General features: G+C 36.2%; 1 protein-coding gene across 5 annotated transcripts in view; it reads right to left on the reverse strand.

Annotated features, from left to right (window-relative positions):
* Window positions 1-20,540, reverse strand: part of LRRIQ1 (leucine rich repeats and IQ motif containing 1) — a 141,469-nt gene that overhangs the window by 112,505 nt on the left and 8,424 nt on the right. For 3 of the 5 annotated variants that reach the window (XM_055586425.1, XM_055586432.1, XM_055586442.1), the window contains exons 4-8: window positions 17,936-18,027; window positions 16,632-16,749; window positions 15,663-15,886; window positions 11,023-11,097; window positions 5,265-6,893 (exon numbers count right to left, since the gene is read on the reverse strand). In XM_055586425.1, coding sequence (XP_055442400.1) covers window positions 5,265-6,893; window positions 11,023-11,097; window positions 15,663-15,886; window positions 16,632-16,749; window positions 17,936-18,027 — 2,138 coding nt within the window. The remainder of the gene's footprint in view (window positions 1-5,264; window positions 6,894-11,022; window positions 11,098-15,662; window positions 15,887-16,631; window positions 16,750-17,935; window positions 18,028-20,540) is intronic. The other 2 variants (XM_055586451.1, XM_055586460.1) reach the window with 2 other exon arrangements.

Below are 20,540 nucleotides of genomic sequence, written 5' to 3' on the forward strand. Positions count from 1 at the left end.
TTTCCATTGTTTCCCCATCTATTTGCCATGAAGTGATGGGACCAGATGGCATTATCTTAGTTTTTTGAATGTTGAGTTTTAAGCTAGTTTTTTCACTCTCTTCTTCCACCTTCATCAAGAGGCTCTTTAGTTTCTCTTCACTTTCTGCCATAAGGGTGGTGTCATGTGTATATCTGAGGTTACTGATATTTCTCCCAGCAATTTGATTCCAGCTTGTGCTTCATCCAGCTTTGCACTTCTCATGATGTACTCTGCATATAAGTTAAATAAGCAGGGTGAAATATATAGCCTTGAGGTATTCCTTTCCCAATTTTAAACCAGTCTGTTGTTCCATGTCCAGTCCTAACTGTTGTTTCTTGACCTGCATACAGGTTTCTCAGCAGGCAGGCAAGGGGGCCTGGTATTCCCATCTCTTGAAGAATTTTTCAGTTTGTTGTGGTCCACACAGTCAAAGGCTTTAGCATAGTCAGTGAAGCAGAAGTAGATGTTTTCCTGGAGTTCTCTTGCTTTTTCTATGATCCAACAGATTTAGGCAATTTGATGTCTGGTCCTTCTGCCTTTTCTAAACCCAGCTTGAACATCCGGAAGTTCTCGGTTCATGTACTGTTGAAGCCTAGCTTGAAGGATTTTGAACATTACTTTACAAGCATATAAACACAATTAAGTGCTAGTTATAATGTGGCAACCTCTCTGATTGCAGCATAGGAGCGACAGCTGCTGCAGTGTACTTGTCGATGGTGTCTACTTTTGAATATGCAGTATTTCTTGGTATTTCCCCCTCCCTTGTACTGAACATTTAAACATTTTCTGGGACTTCCCTGGTGGTCCAGTGGTTCAGAATCCACCCTGCAATGCAGGGGATACTGGTTTAATCCCTGGTCCAGGAAGATCCCACATGCCATGGGGCAACTAAGCCCCAAAAGTGGCAACTACTGAGCCCCCACACCACAACTACTTAAGCACGTGCACCTAGAGACCAAGCTCCAAAACAAGAGAAGCCACCGCAACGAGAAGCCTGTGCCCCACAACGAGAGAGCAGCCCCTTCTCGCCGCAGCCAGAGAAAAGCCCGTGTGCAGCAACGAAGACCCACTGCCAAAAATAAGTTAAGTTAAATTTTAAAAATTTCCTCATGATACAGCAATGTATTTTCTGTTGCACTCTAGATTTTCCCAAACATATGAGATCAAATAAATTTTTACCCTAATAATTTTGATTGTTGTTAATTTAGTTGCTAAGTCATGTCCAACTCTTTTGTGACTCCCATAGACTGTAGTCTCCCAGGCTCCTCTGTCCAAGGGATTTCCCAGGCAAGAAAATTAAAACTGAAGTGGGTTGCCATTTCCTCCTTCTGGGATCTTCCTGACCCAGGGATGGAAACCACGTCTCCTGCGTTGGCAGGCAGATTCTTTACCACTGAGCCACCAGGGAAGTTTGATCATTTTGATACATGCATGAAAATAATCACACGAATAAAACTGCTTTATGCTCTAAAAATTAAGGTCAATATAGAACTAATGCCCATAGGTATTCATCAGTGTATGATCAGCCTGATAAAAGAGCAACTGGGGCATAGCAAATGGTCACTAAATGCTTCTCAAATAACTGAACAAATGCATTATCTTAGCCTTGTGGCAAAACTAAAATATTTATAACATTTATAGTTGTGTTCCCATATTACCGAAGGGTAATATAAAAATATTTGGAAAACTAATATTTTCGGTCTCTTATGAGGTAGATCAGACAGTAAAGTGTCTACCTGCAATGTAGAAGATCTGGGTTCTATCCCTGGGTTGGGAAGATCCCCTGGAGAAGGAAATGGCAACCCACTCCAGTTCTCTTGCCTGGAAAATTCCGTGGATGGAGGAGCCTGGTAGGTTTCACTTCACTTCATGACTTAAAAATGAACTGTCTCATAGAACCTAGTGAAAGTCACTCAGTCGTGTCCAACTCTTTGAGACCCCAAGGACTATACAGTTCATGGAATTCTCCAGGCCAGAATACTGGAGTGGGTAGCCCTTCCCTTCTCCAGGGGATCTTTCCAACCCAGAGATTGAACCCAAGTCTCGGGCATTGCAGGCAGATTCTTTACCAGCTGAGCTACAAGGGAAGCCCAAAACAGTCCATGGAATTCTCCAAGCCAGAGTACTGGAGTGGGTAGGCTTGCCCTTCTCCAGAGGATCTTCCCAACCCAGGAATTGAACCGGGGTCTCCCAGATTGCAGGCAAGTTCTTTACCAACCGAGCAACCTAAGACTCATTCATTACATCTTGATAAAATATCACAAATTAGTTTTCCACTTAATCATCTATATTTCCCCTAAATCCTTGACAGTTTTGATAAATAAAATGACCTAAAAGAGCCACGTATTTTTTATAGAGTTCACTCTCAATTACACTTGAGAAATTCAACCCAAGCAGTGTCACTCATCTACGGTAAACTGCAATTACCAAAGTAACAGAAGCAATGAGTGTTATGCTTTGTGTTAACAAATTTGTGATTGTGCCACAATCGCAAATCTATTCAACCTGGAGAAATAATATTGTTTAAAAAATCAGCTGCAAAGAGACTGAATCTGAGGTATGATTAGTGGCTTAAATGAACGAGAATATAACTTCAACTAAGTCATGCATCATCACACCACCACTTAATTACAGTCTTCCTTGAATGAAGTGAGACATTCTGACCTAAAAGTTAATCAGCCCCTAAAATGTTATCATCATCCATGCCGTATTGTAAAGCCACAGAAAACAATCCTTAAGCTATACCCCTTTTTTCAGTTGTTATTTAAGGCTAGTTACCATTAGTAGCAAAATACTCAAAAGAAAAATGAATTAGTTAAAGCATTCTGCTAGGGAAAAAAAATGTTAGTTGTCAATAATCACTGCTCTTCAGTCATATCCTTCTGGAGTACTATTCCATATAGTAGATGATTCAGCATTTTCAATGTTCTAACTTATTTGATGAAATAGGCTAATCATAAGTCCATTGCCATTCTCTTCAGATGTTTGAGACCCACTTTTGACAATGACTATTATATACGTTACAAGCCCAAGACCAAGTTCTTCACATACAGTATTTGAAAACTCAACAATCCTATAGAGTAGGTGTTTCTCTTCCCAGTTTACAGAAAGAGCAAGGTGACACAGCCAGTAAATGGCAGAAAGAAAATATGAACCCTGATCTCATTTGATACATTAAAAATAAAAATCCACAGTAACGTATTTATTTGTTTAATGCCTTTTTGCCTACCAAAGTCAAAAGCATGAGGGCAAAGACAAGTTTGTTTCTGTCCCTTTAATCTAACAATAAATATGGACTTGATCATATGGGATAAATGAATATTTGCTGAGTGAATGAATAAAACAATGTATACATATTAACATTAATGTTTCCTTTTCTAGGTATCTTGTCTATATCAAGAAACCAAATAAATTTTATATTTTGAGCTTAAGGCCTAAATATGTGTATTTTAATCTTTAATCTTAAATCCCTTCTCAGTTCAATTCAGTTCAGTTCAGTCACTCAGTCATGTCGGACTCTTTGCGACTCCATGAATCGCAGCCCGCCAGGCCTCTCTGTCCATCACCAACTCCCGGAGTTCACTCAGACTCACGTCCATCGAGCCGGTGATGCCATCCAGCCATCTCATCCTCTGTCGTCCCCTTCTCCTCCTGCTCCCAATCCCTCCCAGCATCAGGGTCTTTTCCAATGAGTCAACTCTTCGCATGAGGTGGCCAAAGTACTGGAGTTTCAGCTTTAGCATCATTCCTTCCAAGGAACACCCAGGGCTGATCTCCTTTAGAATACGCTGGTTGGATCTCCTTGCAGTCCAAGGAACTCTCAAGAGTCTTCTCCAACACCACAGTTCAAAAGCATCAATTCTTTGGCACTCAGCTTTCTTCACAGTCCAACTCTCATATCCATACACGACCACTGGAAAAACCATAGCCTTGACTAGATGGACCTTTGTTGGCAAAGTAATGTCTCTGCTTTTTAATATGCTGTCTAGGTTGGTCATAACTTTTCTTCCAAAGAGTAAGTGTCTTTTAATTTCATGGCTGCAGTCACCATCTGCAGTGATTTTGGAGCCCCCCAAAATAAAGCCTGACACTCTTTCCACTGTTTCCCCATCTATTTCCCATGAAGTGATGGGACCAGATGCCATGATCTTCGTTTTCTGAATGTTGAGCTTTAAGCCAACTTTTTCACTCTCCTCTTTCACTTTCATCAAGAGGCTTTTTAGTTCCTCTTCACTTCCTGCCATAAGGGTAGTGTCATCTGCATATCTGAGGTTATTGATATTTCTTTCCTGTTTTTCTACATATATGTTAATTTCTATCTTATTTTTGATTGAAACTATGTTTTAATAAGCATAGTAAATTAGTAGCATTTGGTGACAGTTAAATTTCGGGCTTCCCTGGTGGTTCAGAGGTTAAAGCGTCTGCCCGCAATACGGGAGACCTGGGTTCGATCCCTGGGTCAGGAAGATGCCCTGGCGAAGGAAATGGCAACCCACTCCAGTATTCTTGCCTGGAGAATCCCATGGGCGGAGGAGCCATGTACCATGTTTATACAGCGCGTGACTAAATTACAAAAGGAGCCACTAGGTGGTGCTGTGTTCCAGGACTAAAGCAAACTAGCTTCAAGCTGAGTATCAAGCTACAATTTTTCTACTCTAGTTCAACTCTACTTTCCCAGATGACTCCATTCTTAGAATCCTAATAATGCTATAGGCCCCTCGAAAATAGGTTTCAAGATATAAATCAAAGCTCTTCATAGTGCCTCACTGAAGACGATGCACTGAGTAATTTTAATTGAGGAGATCGTTTAAGTACAACTCTTCTCAAATAGGGTAAGTATTTCATTAGTAACTTCATTGACTGAGAAAATTCCTGGATACAAAAAAAAGAAGACTCTGAGAAACAAAGAACATATTGGGGAGAGGAGAGCGGGGAGTAAGTAAGTAAGTGAGCTACAAGGATATGTTGTACAATACAGGGAATATAGCCAATATATTATAATAACCATAAATGGAGTATAACCTTTAAAAATTATGAGTTACTATATTGTACACCTGTAACCTTTTGTACATCAACTGGTGGGCTGCTGTCTGTGGGGTCACACAGAGTTGGACACAACTGAAGCGACTTGGCAGCAGCAGCATACTTCGATTAAAAATAAAATCTGCCTTATATAAAGATTTTTGAAGTTACATTTTAGAGAGCCAATTAAAATTCAGTATGTTAAAAGTATTATAAAATACCTGCTGTAAAGTATCCCAAGGACCACACCGAAGAATTTCTAGTGGATTCAAAGGGGGCATCGTGTTGACTGGGCATTTTATAATTCTCCTTCTTTTAACAATTTTCTTCTGTTGATTTTGCTTGAAAATTTCAAACCATGGTTTAAATGATGTTATCCAAGCTAGCCTCTTTTCTTCAATAGAAGATAGAAGTGTTGGCTCTATAGAGCAGGCCACTATATTTTCACATTCAGCTATATTTTCATGACATTCTTCTGGAATTTCTTGAATCTGAGACTTAAGAGAGTTTACTTCTTTAAAAACCAAATAGTTCTTTGCATTATAGCCACCCAAATCTTCACAAGGAGCATCTACAATATAGTTTTGCTTGTTTATTTTGCCTTCTACATTTATCACAGCATCTTTAGTGTTAAAAACCAAGTCACTATTCAGAGCACTGCCTTTTGGGTTCTCCTCTGCTTCTTTAGATTTTAAATCAATTTCTTCTTCTTGTAGTAATGTATTTTCTCCTATATCTTCAGATTTTTCTAATTTCAGTGGTACTGGTTTTTGTTTCATTGAAATCACTGAAATGTCCTTTATATTATTTTCTTCATATAATGTTCCTAACTGTCCTGATATTTCTTTTTCTACTTTTTGCATCTTATTCTGTTGGTTATCATCAACTATTTTCTGTGATTCATTGTCTTTTACTTCATTAATTTCTTGATTGTTTCCTAGTATTATTTGTGTTTCTCGTCTCATAGTCTCATTTATGGAAGGTTTCAAGACTTCCTCTTTTTGTACTTGAGACTGTAATTCTTGCGATTGAAACTGTTCTTTGACATTTTCTTTTAGATGCAGGTTTTCCAATTGATTTTTTTGATCTCTGTTTTCATAATTCCTTTTTTGCTTGACCAATTCTTCTGAACATTGTACTGCTAGGTTTTCATTTTTTTCTTCCACTTTAAATACTGCCAAAATTGCTTGGCTTGACATAGATTCTTTTAATTGCACTTGGACTGATTCTTTCAATACAAGCTCTCTATCTACATTTTTTCTCTTATCTGACTCTTCAGCTAACCAAGGGGAAGCATCTTCCCACATTTTTAACTTTCCATCCCCTAGCCTTTTGGCTCCATCATCCTTATTCTTTGATGTATCCTCAATAGATAAATGTCTGGCATTATATTCTCCCTTCTTTAATGCTCTACTTATTATTAGCTGTTTTCTTGTAGCTTCTCTCAATATCAATCTTTCCATCTTTAGTAATTGCTCCCTTTCTTGTCTCAGGATGTTCTTTTTCCCCATATATTCTTTTTCTCTCCTTTTCCTTCCCTCTTGCATCTGCTTTTCTCTCTCTTCTTCTATTCTTTGTTTCTCCTCTAATCTTTTCCGTTTTTCTTCTTCTATCTGTCGTATTTTTGTTTCCTTTTCCTTCCACTCTTGTGCTTTCTTTTTCTTACTTTCTATTTGTTCCTTTATGATTGGGCCATATTTTTGGTAGGCCACAAATGATTTATATTTAGCTTGAATCTTTACAGCTGCATTATGCTGCAGTTTTGACAAACGCATTTTTTCTTTTTCCTGTAGGTCTTTAAATTTTGTTCTTTCTTCTTCCATTTGTAAATGTAAGTGTCTAATAAATTCCTAAAATAAAGTAAGATATATAGTAGTCAGCATAAGCTAAATGTGAAATATTACTAAAGTTTCATATGAAATACAGATTAAAACAAATACTGAAACTGAAATCATAATAAAATCAATACAAAATTTACTTAGCGGAACTAAAGTAATTTATTTAAAAGGGCATATTGATTTTTTTAAATATTTAGGAGCTTCTATCAATTTAGTAAGCTGATACTCTAATATTAAGACTGTACTTGAAATTGGGGAATTGAGGAATTCTTTGACAATAGAAAGCATATGCAGTCAGAAGGACAGAGGAAAAAGGCAAGAAAAGCCAAAATCTAAAATTTGTGTAGGAGAAAAGGACTTCAAACTTTATAAGACGGGTGTTCGGATAAAAGAGACCCCTAGAGCTAGCAGCACAGGACTGCAGAAACAGGGAATGATTTTTAAGTTATAGTATAAGGAAGGTGAGGTGGTAGATACACATAAGTCTAGTTATATATCTTATCCTGTCTATTAGGAGAGCTGATAAGCCCATAAAGCACTAAGTGAGGTAATCCAGAGTTGGGTGAGAATATCATTGTCACTAAACTCCTAAAACAAAAGTAAACAGATCAACAAAATTGGGCAAATATTTAGAAAAACTAACACAAATGATGTGAAGTGACAAAAATGCTTCAATAAGCAAAAGGAAGGTCCAATTTCTGAGAAAACTATTTAAGTTAAAGTTAAAGATATGTTTAAGAAAAAAGGTTTAAATAAGAATCTCATATAAAAAAATGAAATGCAAGTGCCCAAATAAAAATATATGACTCACTCAAACAAACAAAAATCAAGATAAAATGGTTGAACAGCTAAATGCCTAAACAAAACTTCAAAATTAGATGTTTCCCAAAACAATATACAAAACACAAAGTTAGGAAATATACGAAATTCAGGTATAAAGGCAATCAACACAGAAACTTCAACATATGACTAACCGGAGTTCCAAAATAAAAAAAACTGAGAAAAACTGAAGAGAAGAGAATCATAAAAAATGTTTTCTAAACCAAAAACAAAGGCCTTAAGATGAGTCAATTTCATACACACACACACACACACACACACACACTCACACACACTATGATGGCTCATATAGTAAACACTAACAATATTTCAGAACACTAAGGAATATAAGCTCTATGAAGGCAAGGATTATTTCTGTTTTATTCACTGCTGTATCCTGAGTACTCACAGAGAGGTACCTACCTGGCACACAGTAGAAAACCAGCAAATATGTGTGGATGAATGCAAAAAGTGAAAAATCTTAAAGCTTCAAAAGAATTTAGTAAATGAGCATCAGATTTGCTATCAAAGACGGCATGTGCTTTGTGTGCGCTTACTCGCTCAGTCATGTCTGACTCTTTTGAGACGCTATGGACTGTAGCCCGCCAGGTTCCTCTGTGCTTGGGGATTCTCCAGATAAAAATACTGGAGTGGGTTGCCAAGGCCTCCTCCAGGGGATCTGCCCAATCCAGGATTGAACCCAGGTCTCCCATGTTGCAGGTGGATTCTTTACCAGCTGAGCCACAGGGGAAGCCCAGAGATGGCATGTGCAAAAATAAACATGTAATGGAGTTATATCTTTAAACTGCTAAAACTAAATTGTAATAAACCTCCATTCTGCATGCAAGAAAAGTAATCATTCAGTTTTAAAAGCAAAATAAAAACATTTTCAATTGTGCAAACATTGAGAAAATTTCCTGTCCAAAAGTATACTTTTGACAGGTGTTTAGCTGTATACTCCAAGAAAGGAAAACTGAGTCCAGAAAGCAGAGGAAGACTGGAGATTCAAAGAACACTAATCAGAGAGAGCAAGGAGATCAAACCAGTCCATCCTAAAGGAAATCAACCCTAAATAAGGACTGATGCTGAGGCCGAAGCTCCAGTACTTTGGCCACCTGACATGAAAAGCCAACTCATTGGAAAAGACCCTGATGCTGGGAAAGATTGAGGGCAGGAGAAGGGAGCAACTGAGGATGAGATGGTCGGATGGCATCATCGACTCGATGGACATTAGTTTGAGCAAACTCAAAGAGATAGTAAAGGACAGGGAAGCTTTGCATGCTGCAGTCCAGGGGGTCGCAAAGAGTTGGACACGGCTAAGCGACTGACAGAACAACAATGATCAAAGAAATCCTTAATGCTTAGCACTTGGGTTTTTTACTCTGTCGTCTTCTTTCCATCATTTCATGTACGGATGAACATCCACTGCCAGTTTACTGATGCTCCCTTTTAGGTAATGAGCCTTTTCCTTGGCTGATTTTAAGATCTTCCTTCCTTATCTCGAATTTTAATAGTTACACTATTCAATCCCCAGGTGTGATTTTCTTTGCATCGATTCAACTTGGGGATCTTTACTCATCTTTAAATGTTCAAGTGGAATTTTCTAAAACAATTTGAAACCATTTCAACTACTATCTCTTTACCCATAGGTTCTGCCCCATTCTCTCCTTTCCTTCCAAATTACTATTATACACATTTTTAATATTTTCATTGTGTATCACATATTTCTTGTTCTCTTTTCTGTTTTTCCCATTTTTGTCCTCTCTGTGCTTACATCTGGGCATTTTCTATTGACTTCCCTTTAGCTTCAATAAGGTTCTCATCTGTTTTGTCATATCTAATGTTAAATGTATCCACTGAAATTTTACTTTTTTACACTGAACTGTTCAAGTCTAGAATATGTACTTTGTGCTGCTGTGTTGTGCTAAGTTGCTTCAGTCGTGTCCAACTCTTTGTGACCCTATAGACTGTAGCCCGCCAGGCTCCATGGTCCATGGAATTCTCCAGGGAATACTGGAGAGAGCTGCCAAGCCCTCCTCCAGGGGAAGAATATATACTTGGCATTACATTAAAGATTCTAATTTTCTTTTCATATCTCCTGTTTATTTTGCTGCTATATAATAATTATGTGAATTTCATGGCTCTCCTAACGCCAACGTTTGGATTACCTGTGAGTCACCATTGGCATTTTTGTCTTGTCATTCATGTTGAATCTGTGTCTTCACATGCCTAACCAACTTTTTTATTTAGAGATGGATAGGATATGCCTACTTTTTCAGGAATGTGTTTATATAAACTTTATTTTATTTATTTATTTATTTTAATATTTTATTTTATTTTTTAACTTTACAATATTGTATTGGGAGGGATGGTATGGGGAGGGAGGAGGGAGGAGGATTCAGGGTGGGGAACACATGTATACCTGTGGCGGATTCATTTTGATATATATAAACTTTAAAAAGACTTGGAAAAATACAAAGAAAGGTAATATTTTTAACTACATTACAGAATTATGGGAAAGTTTATCTACTTTTTACTTGCAATTACTTAAAATAATCTTATATAAAAACTGCAGTGTAAATTAGTTAAAAATTAATAAATATGTTATCTGGGTTCGATCCCTGGGTTGGGAAGATCTCCTGGAGAAGGAAATGGCAACCCACTCAAGTGTCCTTTCCTGGAAAATCTCATGGACAGAGGAGCCTGGTGGGCTGCAGTCCATGGAGTCACAAAGAGTCGGGCACCACTGAGCGACTAACGCTTCCTTACTTACTCAGGAATCCAGGACCCTGGGCTAAGGGTGACAGAGGGGGTTTTACACCAGTTTTAACTGGAGATTCTGATGGGGTAGGTCTTGTGTGAGGCACCGTGTACCCTCAGGCCTGTACCCTCATCTTAAACTTAAAGGGATACTTAACACATTAAAGACTGTTACTGCATTCTAATTGATGAATTAGATGAATGCAATTGCATTAAAGAAGTGCAGTAACCTTTCATAACAATCCTCAATCATAATGAAATAACAGTATGTTTCCTCATACATAACGTTTCCTCTAACATAACAGTATGTTTCCTCAAACCTTAGAAGAAATTTTACATTTACAGTTTTACATAGACACATTTAATAATTGAACCAGTTTACCTTCTGTGTCAGGATATTTCATTTCAAGGAGAGTTTCTAGTGACTAAGTATTTTTAAAACTTGAGTAAATTAAATCCTATACCAATGGGCAATATTATTTTAAAATATTCACTCCAAGCATAGCAATTTATTTCAAATGGAGAATGATTATTGTGCTGCTTACAAACAATAAATACATACCGCATGCTGTTTAAATCTCTCCTTCCATATTTTCTCCTCTTTATGAAGTTCATCATTCATCTTGTCCTGTTCTTGCTGACATATGATAATATTGAAATATGATATTCAAATATAAAACATATTATGTTTATTCTGTGTGACTCTTACAACATATATTAGTAAACAATGGTCAAAGATAATAACTCACCCAATGGCCTCCAGTTATTAGTACTGGAATAACAATTTTAATCCCAACTTAAAATATCATAAAATGATATCTAGGTTTCCTATTAGCACATGAAGATATCTGTAATCTTGGAAAGCTGTTTTATTAATTTGAGTATATTTATTCACATAATAAAATGCACTAGCTAGAAATACTCCTGGATAATGCAAAAATTACAAATGATAATGTATGTTAAGATGGGTTTTGCATTATAGATTTTTTTTCTCTCCAAACTATTTCATTTAATTCACATAATAAATCATCTCAGAGGGTAATTGTTTTCTTTCATTAACTCATTATTAGCATCTATTTTGTTAAGGCTCTGAAAAATAAACAAAGGTCAGTAAAATATAATCCCCTTCCTCAAAAACTTTACCTTTAGTAATTCTAAAATGCTATCATATGTTCACACATTACCCCAAATTTAGCATAATAAGTTAATCACAAGATAAGAACTATAAGGATTACAGTAGGAAGAGGTATAATAATTAGAGGATTATGAAAGGTTCATATAAAAGATTGTTTTTGAAATGACTCAGCTTTTAAGAGATTAAATAAACATTTGAGGCATTTATTAAAAAGTTTTTGAACTAGGAAAATGATTACAACTCAGTTTTAGGAAAATTATAAGGTTACATTTGATAGCAGTCAGTAAAGAATATGCCGGTAATGCGGGAGACCTGGGCTCGATCCCTGGATGGGAAGATCCCCTGGAGAAGGAAATGGCAACCCACTCCAGTATTCTTGCCTGGATAATCCCATGGACAGAGGAGCCTGGCAGGCTACAGTCTACGGGGTCGCAAGAGCTGGACATGACTTACAACTAAACCAACACATTTAATAAGAAAGTAAGGCAAGGAAACACTAGGGGGATCAGTGAAGTAGGTATTAGAGAAGTCCATGAGAGAATCAGTGAGGGCCTTCTACAGATGAGGTCACAGGAGTCAGAAGAGATGCAAACACCATACAAATATGAAACTGCCACCAACTGCCAACTGACTGAATCAAAGGAAGTGGGAAAAGTTCTTTGGAAATTATCTCATATGAGCTGTGGGAAATTTTAATGGCATTTAAGCATGGAAATAACATTTTTTTTGGAAAATAATTATCATTCTGACTGCACTACTGTGCATGAGTTTCCAGAATACAAGACCAAAAGTAGGAAGGTCAATTAGAGAGTATAGCAAATATTCCAAGATAGACATTAGGACATCCTGAACTATGGGGTAGCAGTAGACATATGGATGAGACAGTGGATAATGAACTATTAGAAGGACAGGACCATAAAAGAGAGAGAAGAGTCAGAAATGGTACTCAACTTTTTAGCTTAGTCTATGATGAGAGCATGCTGCTAAGTCACTTCAGTCATGTCCGACTCTGTGCGACCCCATAGACAGCAGCCCACCAGGCCCTGCCGTCCCTGGGATTCTCCAGGCAAGAATACTGGAGTGGATTGCCATTTCCTTCTCCAATGCAGGAAAGTGAAAAGTGAAAGTGAAGTCGCTCAGTCGTGTCCGACTCGAGCGACCCCATGGACTGCAGCCTACCAGGCTCCTCCGTCCGTGGGATTTTCTAGGCAAAAGTACTGGAATGGGGTGCCATTGCCTTCTCCGATAATGAGAGCATAGCTCATCAAAATAATGACTAACGACCACCAGAGGAAGAGCACGACTCAGAAAGACAATGTATTCAATTTTAGATCCACTAAGTTCTGAGTATGGAACAGTTATGTAGTTCACTTTATTTTATAACTATAGATTTGGTTCTGAACAGCCATTGCCGTGTTTGAGACTATCACGAGAGAAAATACATGGAATAAGAAAAGAAAGAGCAAAAGATGGAATCCGGGGTAGGACACATTCAGGGAGAAGGAGAAAAAATTAACCTAAAAACAGATACCAAGGAAAAATGCCCAAATATATAAGAAGACAATCAAGGTAGTGTGGTCCCACAGAAGTAAAGGGAAAATGAAACGGTCAACAGATTTTTACTGGCATAAAAAGGAAAAGAGGCAAAAATAAATACTGACTGGTGGCTCAGATGGTAGAACATCTTCCTGCAATGCGGGAGACCTGGGTTCGATCCCTGGGTTGAGAAGATCCTTTGGAGAAGAAAATGGCAACCCACTCCAGTACTCTTGCCTGGAAAATCTCATGGATAGAGGAGCCCTGATAGGCTACAGTCCATGTGGTTGCAAAGAGCTGGACACGACTGAGCAACTTCACTAGGATCTGTGAGTATGGTTCTAGAAGTGATTGTATTTTTATCAAAGTCAGCTTAGAAGATGACGTTTTGTTTTGTTTTGTTTTGTTTTTGTCAAAAGCAATTTAATTCACTGGGATGGAGGTGGAAGGCAGCTACAAGGTTTAGATTTGAATGAAAGATGAAGAAATGGATTGAGCACAAATAACTACTCCTTAAGAAGCCTGTCTATGATAAGTAAAGCTAAAGAGCAGCTAAAGAAAGATATTTAAATCACAGTGATCTGAGTTTTCTGTTTTGTTTTATTTCTAGGACAGGCGAAAATTGAACATGAGTATAAGCAGTAAGAAAGGAGGAAGTTGTAAGAGTATTTTAACACATAGGAAAAAGTAAAAGTAACCTGGAAAATGATAGAATATAGAGCAAAGCATGAAAAGTTGGCCTTTGGTAGAAGAAGCCTCTCTTATGGAGATAAAAGCAAAGGCAAAAAATAAAGCTAAAAAGGTGACCACAAAAATTAATGTTAACCAGATGTGGGATTGGGGAAGGAAATGGCAAACCGCTCCAGTATTCTTGCCTGGAGAATCCCAGGGAAGGAGGAGCCTGATGGGCTGCCGTCTATGGGGTCGCACAGAGTTGGACACGACTGAAGCGACTTAGCAGATGTGGGATTAGAAAGAAAAAGAAGTTCGTAATTGATGCAAAAACGTGATCGGTTACTAATAACAAGGAATAAGGAGTTGGGTAGAACTCTTAAGGAAAGAAACTTATAATAGCAGTTTTAGAAAATGGAAGAAGAAGCTAACAAAGACACAGGCGAGAATTACTGAGTATGTAAATTATCTATTTAGAAGCCATCACTATAAAATTATGGAATGATCCCAGTGGAAAACTTGGAAGCTCCAAGGTAAAACAAAGCACACATTTGGAAACTCATTCATCTACTAATGTCATATATATTTTTAAATCATCAATTTATGATAAAGTATAAATTGCTTTCAAAAACTAAGTTATAATTCTTTAAGGGTAAGGCCCTGGCGTTAAATTTCTTTTGTAACATCAAGCCTATAGCTGAAAGTTTTGCCCTTGAAGTAGTCGGTAAATTTTTGTTACAAAACAAACTAAAAATGGCAATGAAAACAGAATTTAAAATCAGCTGTTTTTTAGAAAATATCACTAACAATCAATAGCAGTGATACATTTTGCCACAAGCCAGGAAACACTATTCCAATAATCTACATTGTATTAACTTCTATTCTGGAATGGGAAAAAAATAGCTTCTGACTTTTGAAAATAACTAATCTAGTCTGTGGAAAGGAAAATATGAACTAAAAGGAAGCTAAAGATTTGTAGGTAACTATTAGTAAAAGCCATGGACAAGCTGGTTCTGCAATATTATCATTGTTTTTAATGTATTTACTGTCTACATAATTCAGAAATGCAGTGTACTCAACATGGGAGGCCAGGATACCCTGAACAGCCTATGTGACGACACGCTAGTGTTCACTGTTCATGGAAGACTCAAAACTAGTAAGTTGGGAGTAATTCATAAGCTAACTTTAGTAATGCAAAACAGATGTAAGTCCTGCCTGTTATCCATATAGTCTAAGGATCCTGGTGGTCCACAAGTGAGTCCCCCAAATCCACCAGTTTCTCAAGATGCCACTACCGTGGCCTCAGGATGTGGACCACCTGAGGAGCAGCTGGGAGAAAACAGAAAGGAAAACAACACAGAACTCCCTTATTCCAAAAATGTTCTAGTCCCAGAAATCAGCTCATTTATGGGAATGCAGCACAACTATTACCTACATGCCTGAGCCACTTTAACCAAATATGCTCTACATAATTGCTAGATATCAGACTACAGAGCAAGGACATTTTGTGATGGAGAAAATTCTGTTGCCTTTTTCTATGATTAGGAGGCTAGAGAAGAGCAACAATTTATCTTGTAAATGTCAGCTTTTTTAGGACAGTCTTTGAAACTTTATAGACTCTGGGGGACCTCAAAATCCAAAGCAGTACCTGAAATTACAACGAATTTCATGGAAAATAAGCAAGGGGTCCATGTTAATACTGTTAATTCCCAGTAAACTGCTTTGATTATTAGGACTAATTAAAACCCATAGAATGGAGCTCGAGCCACACCATAATCCAAAACCTCAGTACTGTTCAGGAGTTACTGATTCAAAAAAAAAAAAAAAAATGAATGAAAAATAAAAATAAGAAAACTTACCTTCTGAATATTCTCTAATTTCTTTTTTTCAACTTCAAATTGTTTCATCCAACAATGTCTTTTTTCTTCTTCCTCTTGAAACTGCTTTTCTTCTCTGTCCCTCTGAACTTTGAGAGTTTCTTTCTCTTGGTCTTCTAATTCTTTCTGTTTGTCTTGCCAAGCCTCAAAGGACTGCCGACATCTTTCTTCCACTTCACGGTATCCAAAATTTATATCAGCATCATCTGTATTCATGAAGAGAAAAAAAATTTAAATCAAACCAGTCAAAGCTGATCCAATATAAAATTTAAAAGTAATTTCAAAATAAAGAAATAATGTCAATGTATCACCAAAGTGAAAGCGACACTGTGCTAATGTGCAAAATACATGTAAACTCCATTGCAGTCAATAAAGAAATCATATAGCTTGTCAAACTATCCCAGAAAACGATGTGTGTGTATCTGTGTGTGTGTGTACGGGCATGCATTCATGTGTGTAGTTAAGAGATACATATGGAACATAGTTAGACACTTAAAAAATGCCGGTCTGGGTACATCTATTGCAGTCAGCTCTATATGTGGAAAATTTTCAAATATACTTATATAAAGTTAAATTGAAAGTGAAGGTCGTTCAGTCGTGTCCGACTCTTTGTGACCCCATGGACTATACAGTCTATAGAATTCTCTAGGCCAGAATACTGGAGTGGGTAGCCTTTCCCTTCTCCAGGGGATCTTCCAAACCCAGGGATCAAACCCAGGTCTCTCGCACTGCAGATGAATTCTTTACCAGCTGAGCCACAGTGAAGTTAATTTAGGAGTCATTTGAAAAAACTATGAAACATAATTAAATAACCATAATAAGTGTACAGTATTTTTCAAATACCATGACTGTTTTCTTCTAAATGGCAAAAGAAAACTGTTCAAGTTTTTTAGATAATTAAAGTGAATCACATTAAAATAATCAAAAATATCATCAGGCAAGTTAGTCCACCTGGCAAAACACGTTCGTCCACTAGCAAATCACAAAGCTCAGACTCCAGAACCAAATCAGGACTGCCACAGTGAGTTCTACTTCTTAGAAATTCTTCTTTTTCTATTTCAGATAACATCTAAGAGGTTAAAGAAAGTCCCAATGATTAAAGAAAAACAAAACAGAGAGTAAAGTTATCATTTCAATAATGTATTAAGTATTTACACACACATATCTAGAAAAGTATTTACTTCAAATTGCTCTCAAATACAATTCTATAGCACATTGATAATTATTCTTTTATGGTGGAGAAAAATGCTTTTCCCAGAGAAGCAAATTGTATTTTACCCTCCTTATGTATTTCAGAATTCTAATTGCTTTCTAATATTTACTTACAATATTCAAAATTAACCTGCTTGACACTCATGTCCAAATGTTTCTATTAATATGTGTTTTCCTCCTAACACCTTTTTATATTTCTTTTCTGCAGCAATTGCACATATACACAAATTGCTAACATATTCAATGTTTTAAAAACAATTTTTTCTAATTTACCTTGAAATATATACAAGTTATAATTTTGATTCATACTTTTCCATAATTAGACTTCCACCATACTCCAGCTTAAAAGGTACAGGATATCTATTCCAATGAAGTAGCAACATAATTCAAAATTAATATATCAGGACTGAGTGTTACCAAAAAATAGAGTAAAAAACATACATACAAGTAATTTTCAAATTCTGCTCACCTCAAAAAGAGCAAGATACAGTTAGGTAAAATTAGAGTTATGTAAAATGAGTAATAAAAATGAACAAGATGCTGAGCCTGTGGAAGAGACTTTCTCTGAAATACATTTCCAGGAGTTTTACCCCCAAATCCTAGGCTTTCCTTTACTCTCATTTCTTTACAGATGTTTTTATTTTACCTTAAAAAAAAAAGAAGACATTCTACATTTAAAGTTTCTACAGGGTATTTAAAGACTCCACTGAATCATACTACATTCTTAAGCAAGGTAACAATATTAGAGTATATTTCATGGTTTTCCTTGGATTTTTTAGGTAAAAACTACCATTCAATATAGATATACTGGTCTTATTTACATTAAATTTCCAGGTATTGCTGGCTTAAATCACCATTTCTAATATTTTAAAGACTGTAATTTTCATTGTTTTATATTCTATGCCAGAATACAAAATAAAACCAACAATTATTTGCTTAAAATAATTTAATTTTTAAGACAGTGAACTTTAAATCCTATGTGAGATGAAAAGGAAAATTTCTAACTATATAATATTGAGCACTTTCAGTCAAACAGCATATACCTTTATTAATTGTTCTGGATTTTCTTTACATTCAGTTGGCAATTCTATCCTTAAATGCATATGATTATTAGAAACTCCTCCATAACCACAGCCTATAAAGAGAAAGAAGTTATAACATTTTTAAATATTAAAGCGAGATACAACATGTTAAAATCCCAAACCATTTTATCATCCTTTAATCCTAAATTCTTTATCATAGAATAATCTTGATCAAAGCAATAGAAAAATACTGAAGAACCAAGAACAGAGGAAATCTGTAATTTTTATTCAAAAATAAAAGCAACAGATTTTTAGAGCACTCTTATCACCTTTCATATTCTAGAACTGAAGTTCACTTTCCATGTATACAGAATAATGCTGTGTTTAATATCACAATAACACCTTGACTAGAAATCAACAAAGGTTCAAGTCTATCTGCCACAAACAACATAATCTTGCACAAGATATTGAAAATGCTTTAATAAGTCTTAATTTAAAACATTATAATGACTAACATGTTCATGAAAGAAACTTTCATTCCCAATTTTGTGAGGTTTTTTTGAATTTTAGTGTCTTTTTATCATCTGTGAAGAGGTAGTTATGTTTATCTTTTCTTGTTCAATTAGCTTGTTTTATTCCTTGGTTGTAAAGTATTTTTTACAGATGACAATTCTGACAATTAACTGACCATTCACAAGTATTTTGACCAGTATTATAGATTTTCTTTTTCAACACCCATTCACAATCTCTCTGGCATGTTTTCCTATGTGAGAAGCTGAAAAGCGGAAAAAAAAAATTTTTTTTGATTTAGATTCTGCCAATTGATATATTTGTGCAAATTTTTATTTTCATAAAAATATTATGTCTGAAGAAAGGCAGAGAGAAATACTTTCATTTTTCTGGCTCAGACTATGATAGAGGGAGCTTTGGGTTGGAGATAGGAGTGTATAGAAGAGGATTAATATCTCTGAATTTCTTCATTTTATCAGCAGCTCCTGCTACAGCATAGTTTCAGTGTACATGCATGTATTTTTTCCTACACTTTAGATATTAAACATAGAATCTGATTTTTTCAGTTCTATTAAAAATTCTGTTCTTTATTGTAGTTACTATTAATAGCCTCCAAAGATTTTACATCTTCGGAGTAAAGTGTAGGAAGTCCTACACTTCCTGGTATACATACCCTGTGTACTCCCCTCCCGCACGGAATCTGTGCTGACCCTGTATAACCATCAGGATGTAGTAAAGACGTTGCATGACTTTGGCGAATGTCATCTGAAGCTTTACAAGGTACCACCTTAGTCTCTTAATAATTTATTCATGTGATACTCTTTCTCAAAATCCAGGTGCCATGTAAGCTGCAGAGAGAGACCACATGTAGGTGCCTCCTCCAGCTGACAGCCCCAAATGAATTTCCAGCCAACAAATTGCATCCAGTGCAAGCCATGTCAGTGAGCCATCTGAGAATTCCAGTCCAGTAAAGACCTCAGATGACTGTGACCCTAAACAACATCTGACCATCAAAGTGTAAGAAATCCAAGCAAGAACTACCTGGCAAAGCCCAGTGAACCTGTAGAACTATACAGAGATAACAACACACTGTTATTTTAAACCTCTAAGTTTGTTTTACACAAATACCTCCCCCCCAACCTTACTGCTTAAAGTAGCTAAAATAGTTTTTGTGTACAACTGACAGCTTTCATCAATACATCATATTTACAAATAAAATTAGCCTCTAGTTTCTCTTATGTATGTGTATACTATGCTTGCACAGTTTTGTATCTAAAATGTGCAGTTTTTAATAAATGAAATATAATCTGCAGATTTTCTGCTCCTTGATGAATTGGAACAATTCAATTACAAAGTTATCCCTACTTCCTATTGACATTTGAGAAGATATCTCTTTCAACCTTCTTGCCAAATTACCGATTTCAGCATGTTTTCTGATTTTTCAAGCAATTTTGATAATTTGAATTTTCTTGGAAAATAAGTCTATTAATTGAGACTATCAAACCTATTTGTTAGAGCTATACACATGAGATCTTATAACTTTCTAAACCACTGCTATGACTTTGGTTCCTATAGTTTTTCATGTAACTAATTTTTCTATATTTCCTTTGATTTTTACATAATCAGGTTCTATACTTGCCAATATATTTAAAATAAATTTTCATTTAATAAACCTTAGTAAACACAAATAAGCAAATTACTAAAATTCACCATAACTTGACAATAATCACTGCTAAAATCTAAAGGGTCTGCATTTAAGAAGTCTTTACATATTCTTTCACACAGGTACTCAGAACAAAAATCTTGGAACCAGTTTCCTCTTTTTCTTTCACATCAATCCATCAATAAATACTTTTGGTTATTTCTACTTAAAAATGTTTTCTAGAATATGACCTTTACCACCATTTGTATTTAAACTGCTATCATCTCTAACCATCCTACTGTAATAGTCTTGTAGACACTTGCTACCTCAAGGCATCTTCACTACACAGTTCCCAGAATGATTGCCTCAAAACACATCATACTCTGTCACTCCTTTCTGAAAAACCTTCATATACTCAGAGCAGAATCCAAAGTCCACACTTTGGATTTGAAAGAGATGGGAATACCAGACTAC

This window comes from Bubalus kerabau, chromosome 1 (genome assembly GCF_029407905.1).
Source record: "Bubalus kerabau isolate K-KA32 ecotype Philippines breed swamp buffalo chromosome 1, PCC_UOA_SB_1v2, whole genome shotgun sequence".
NCBI lineage: Eukaryota > Metazoa > Chordata > Mammalia > Artiodactyla > Bovidae > Bubalus > Bubalus kerabau.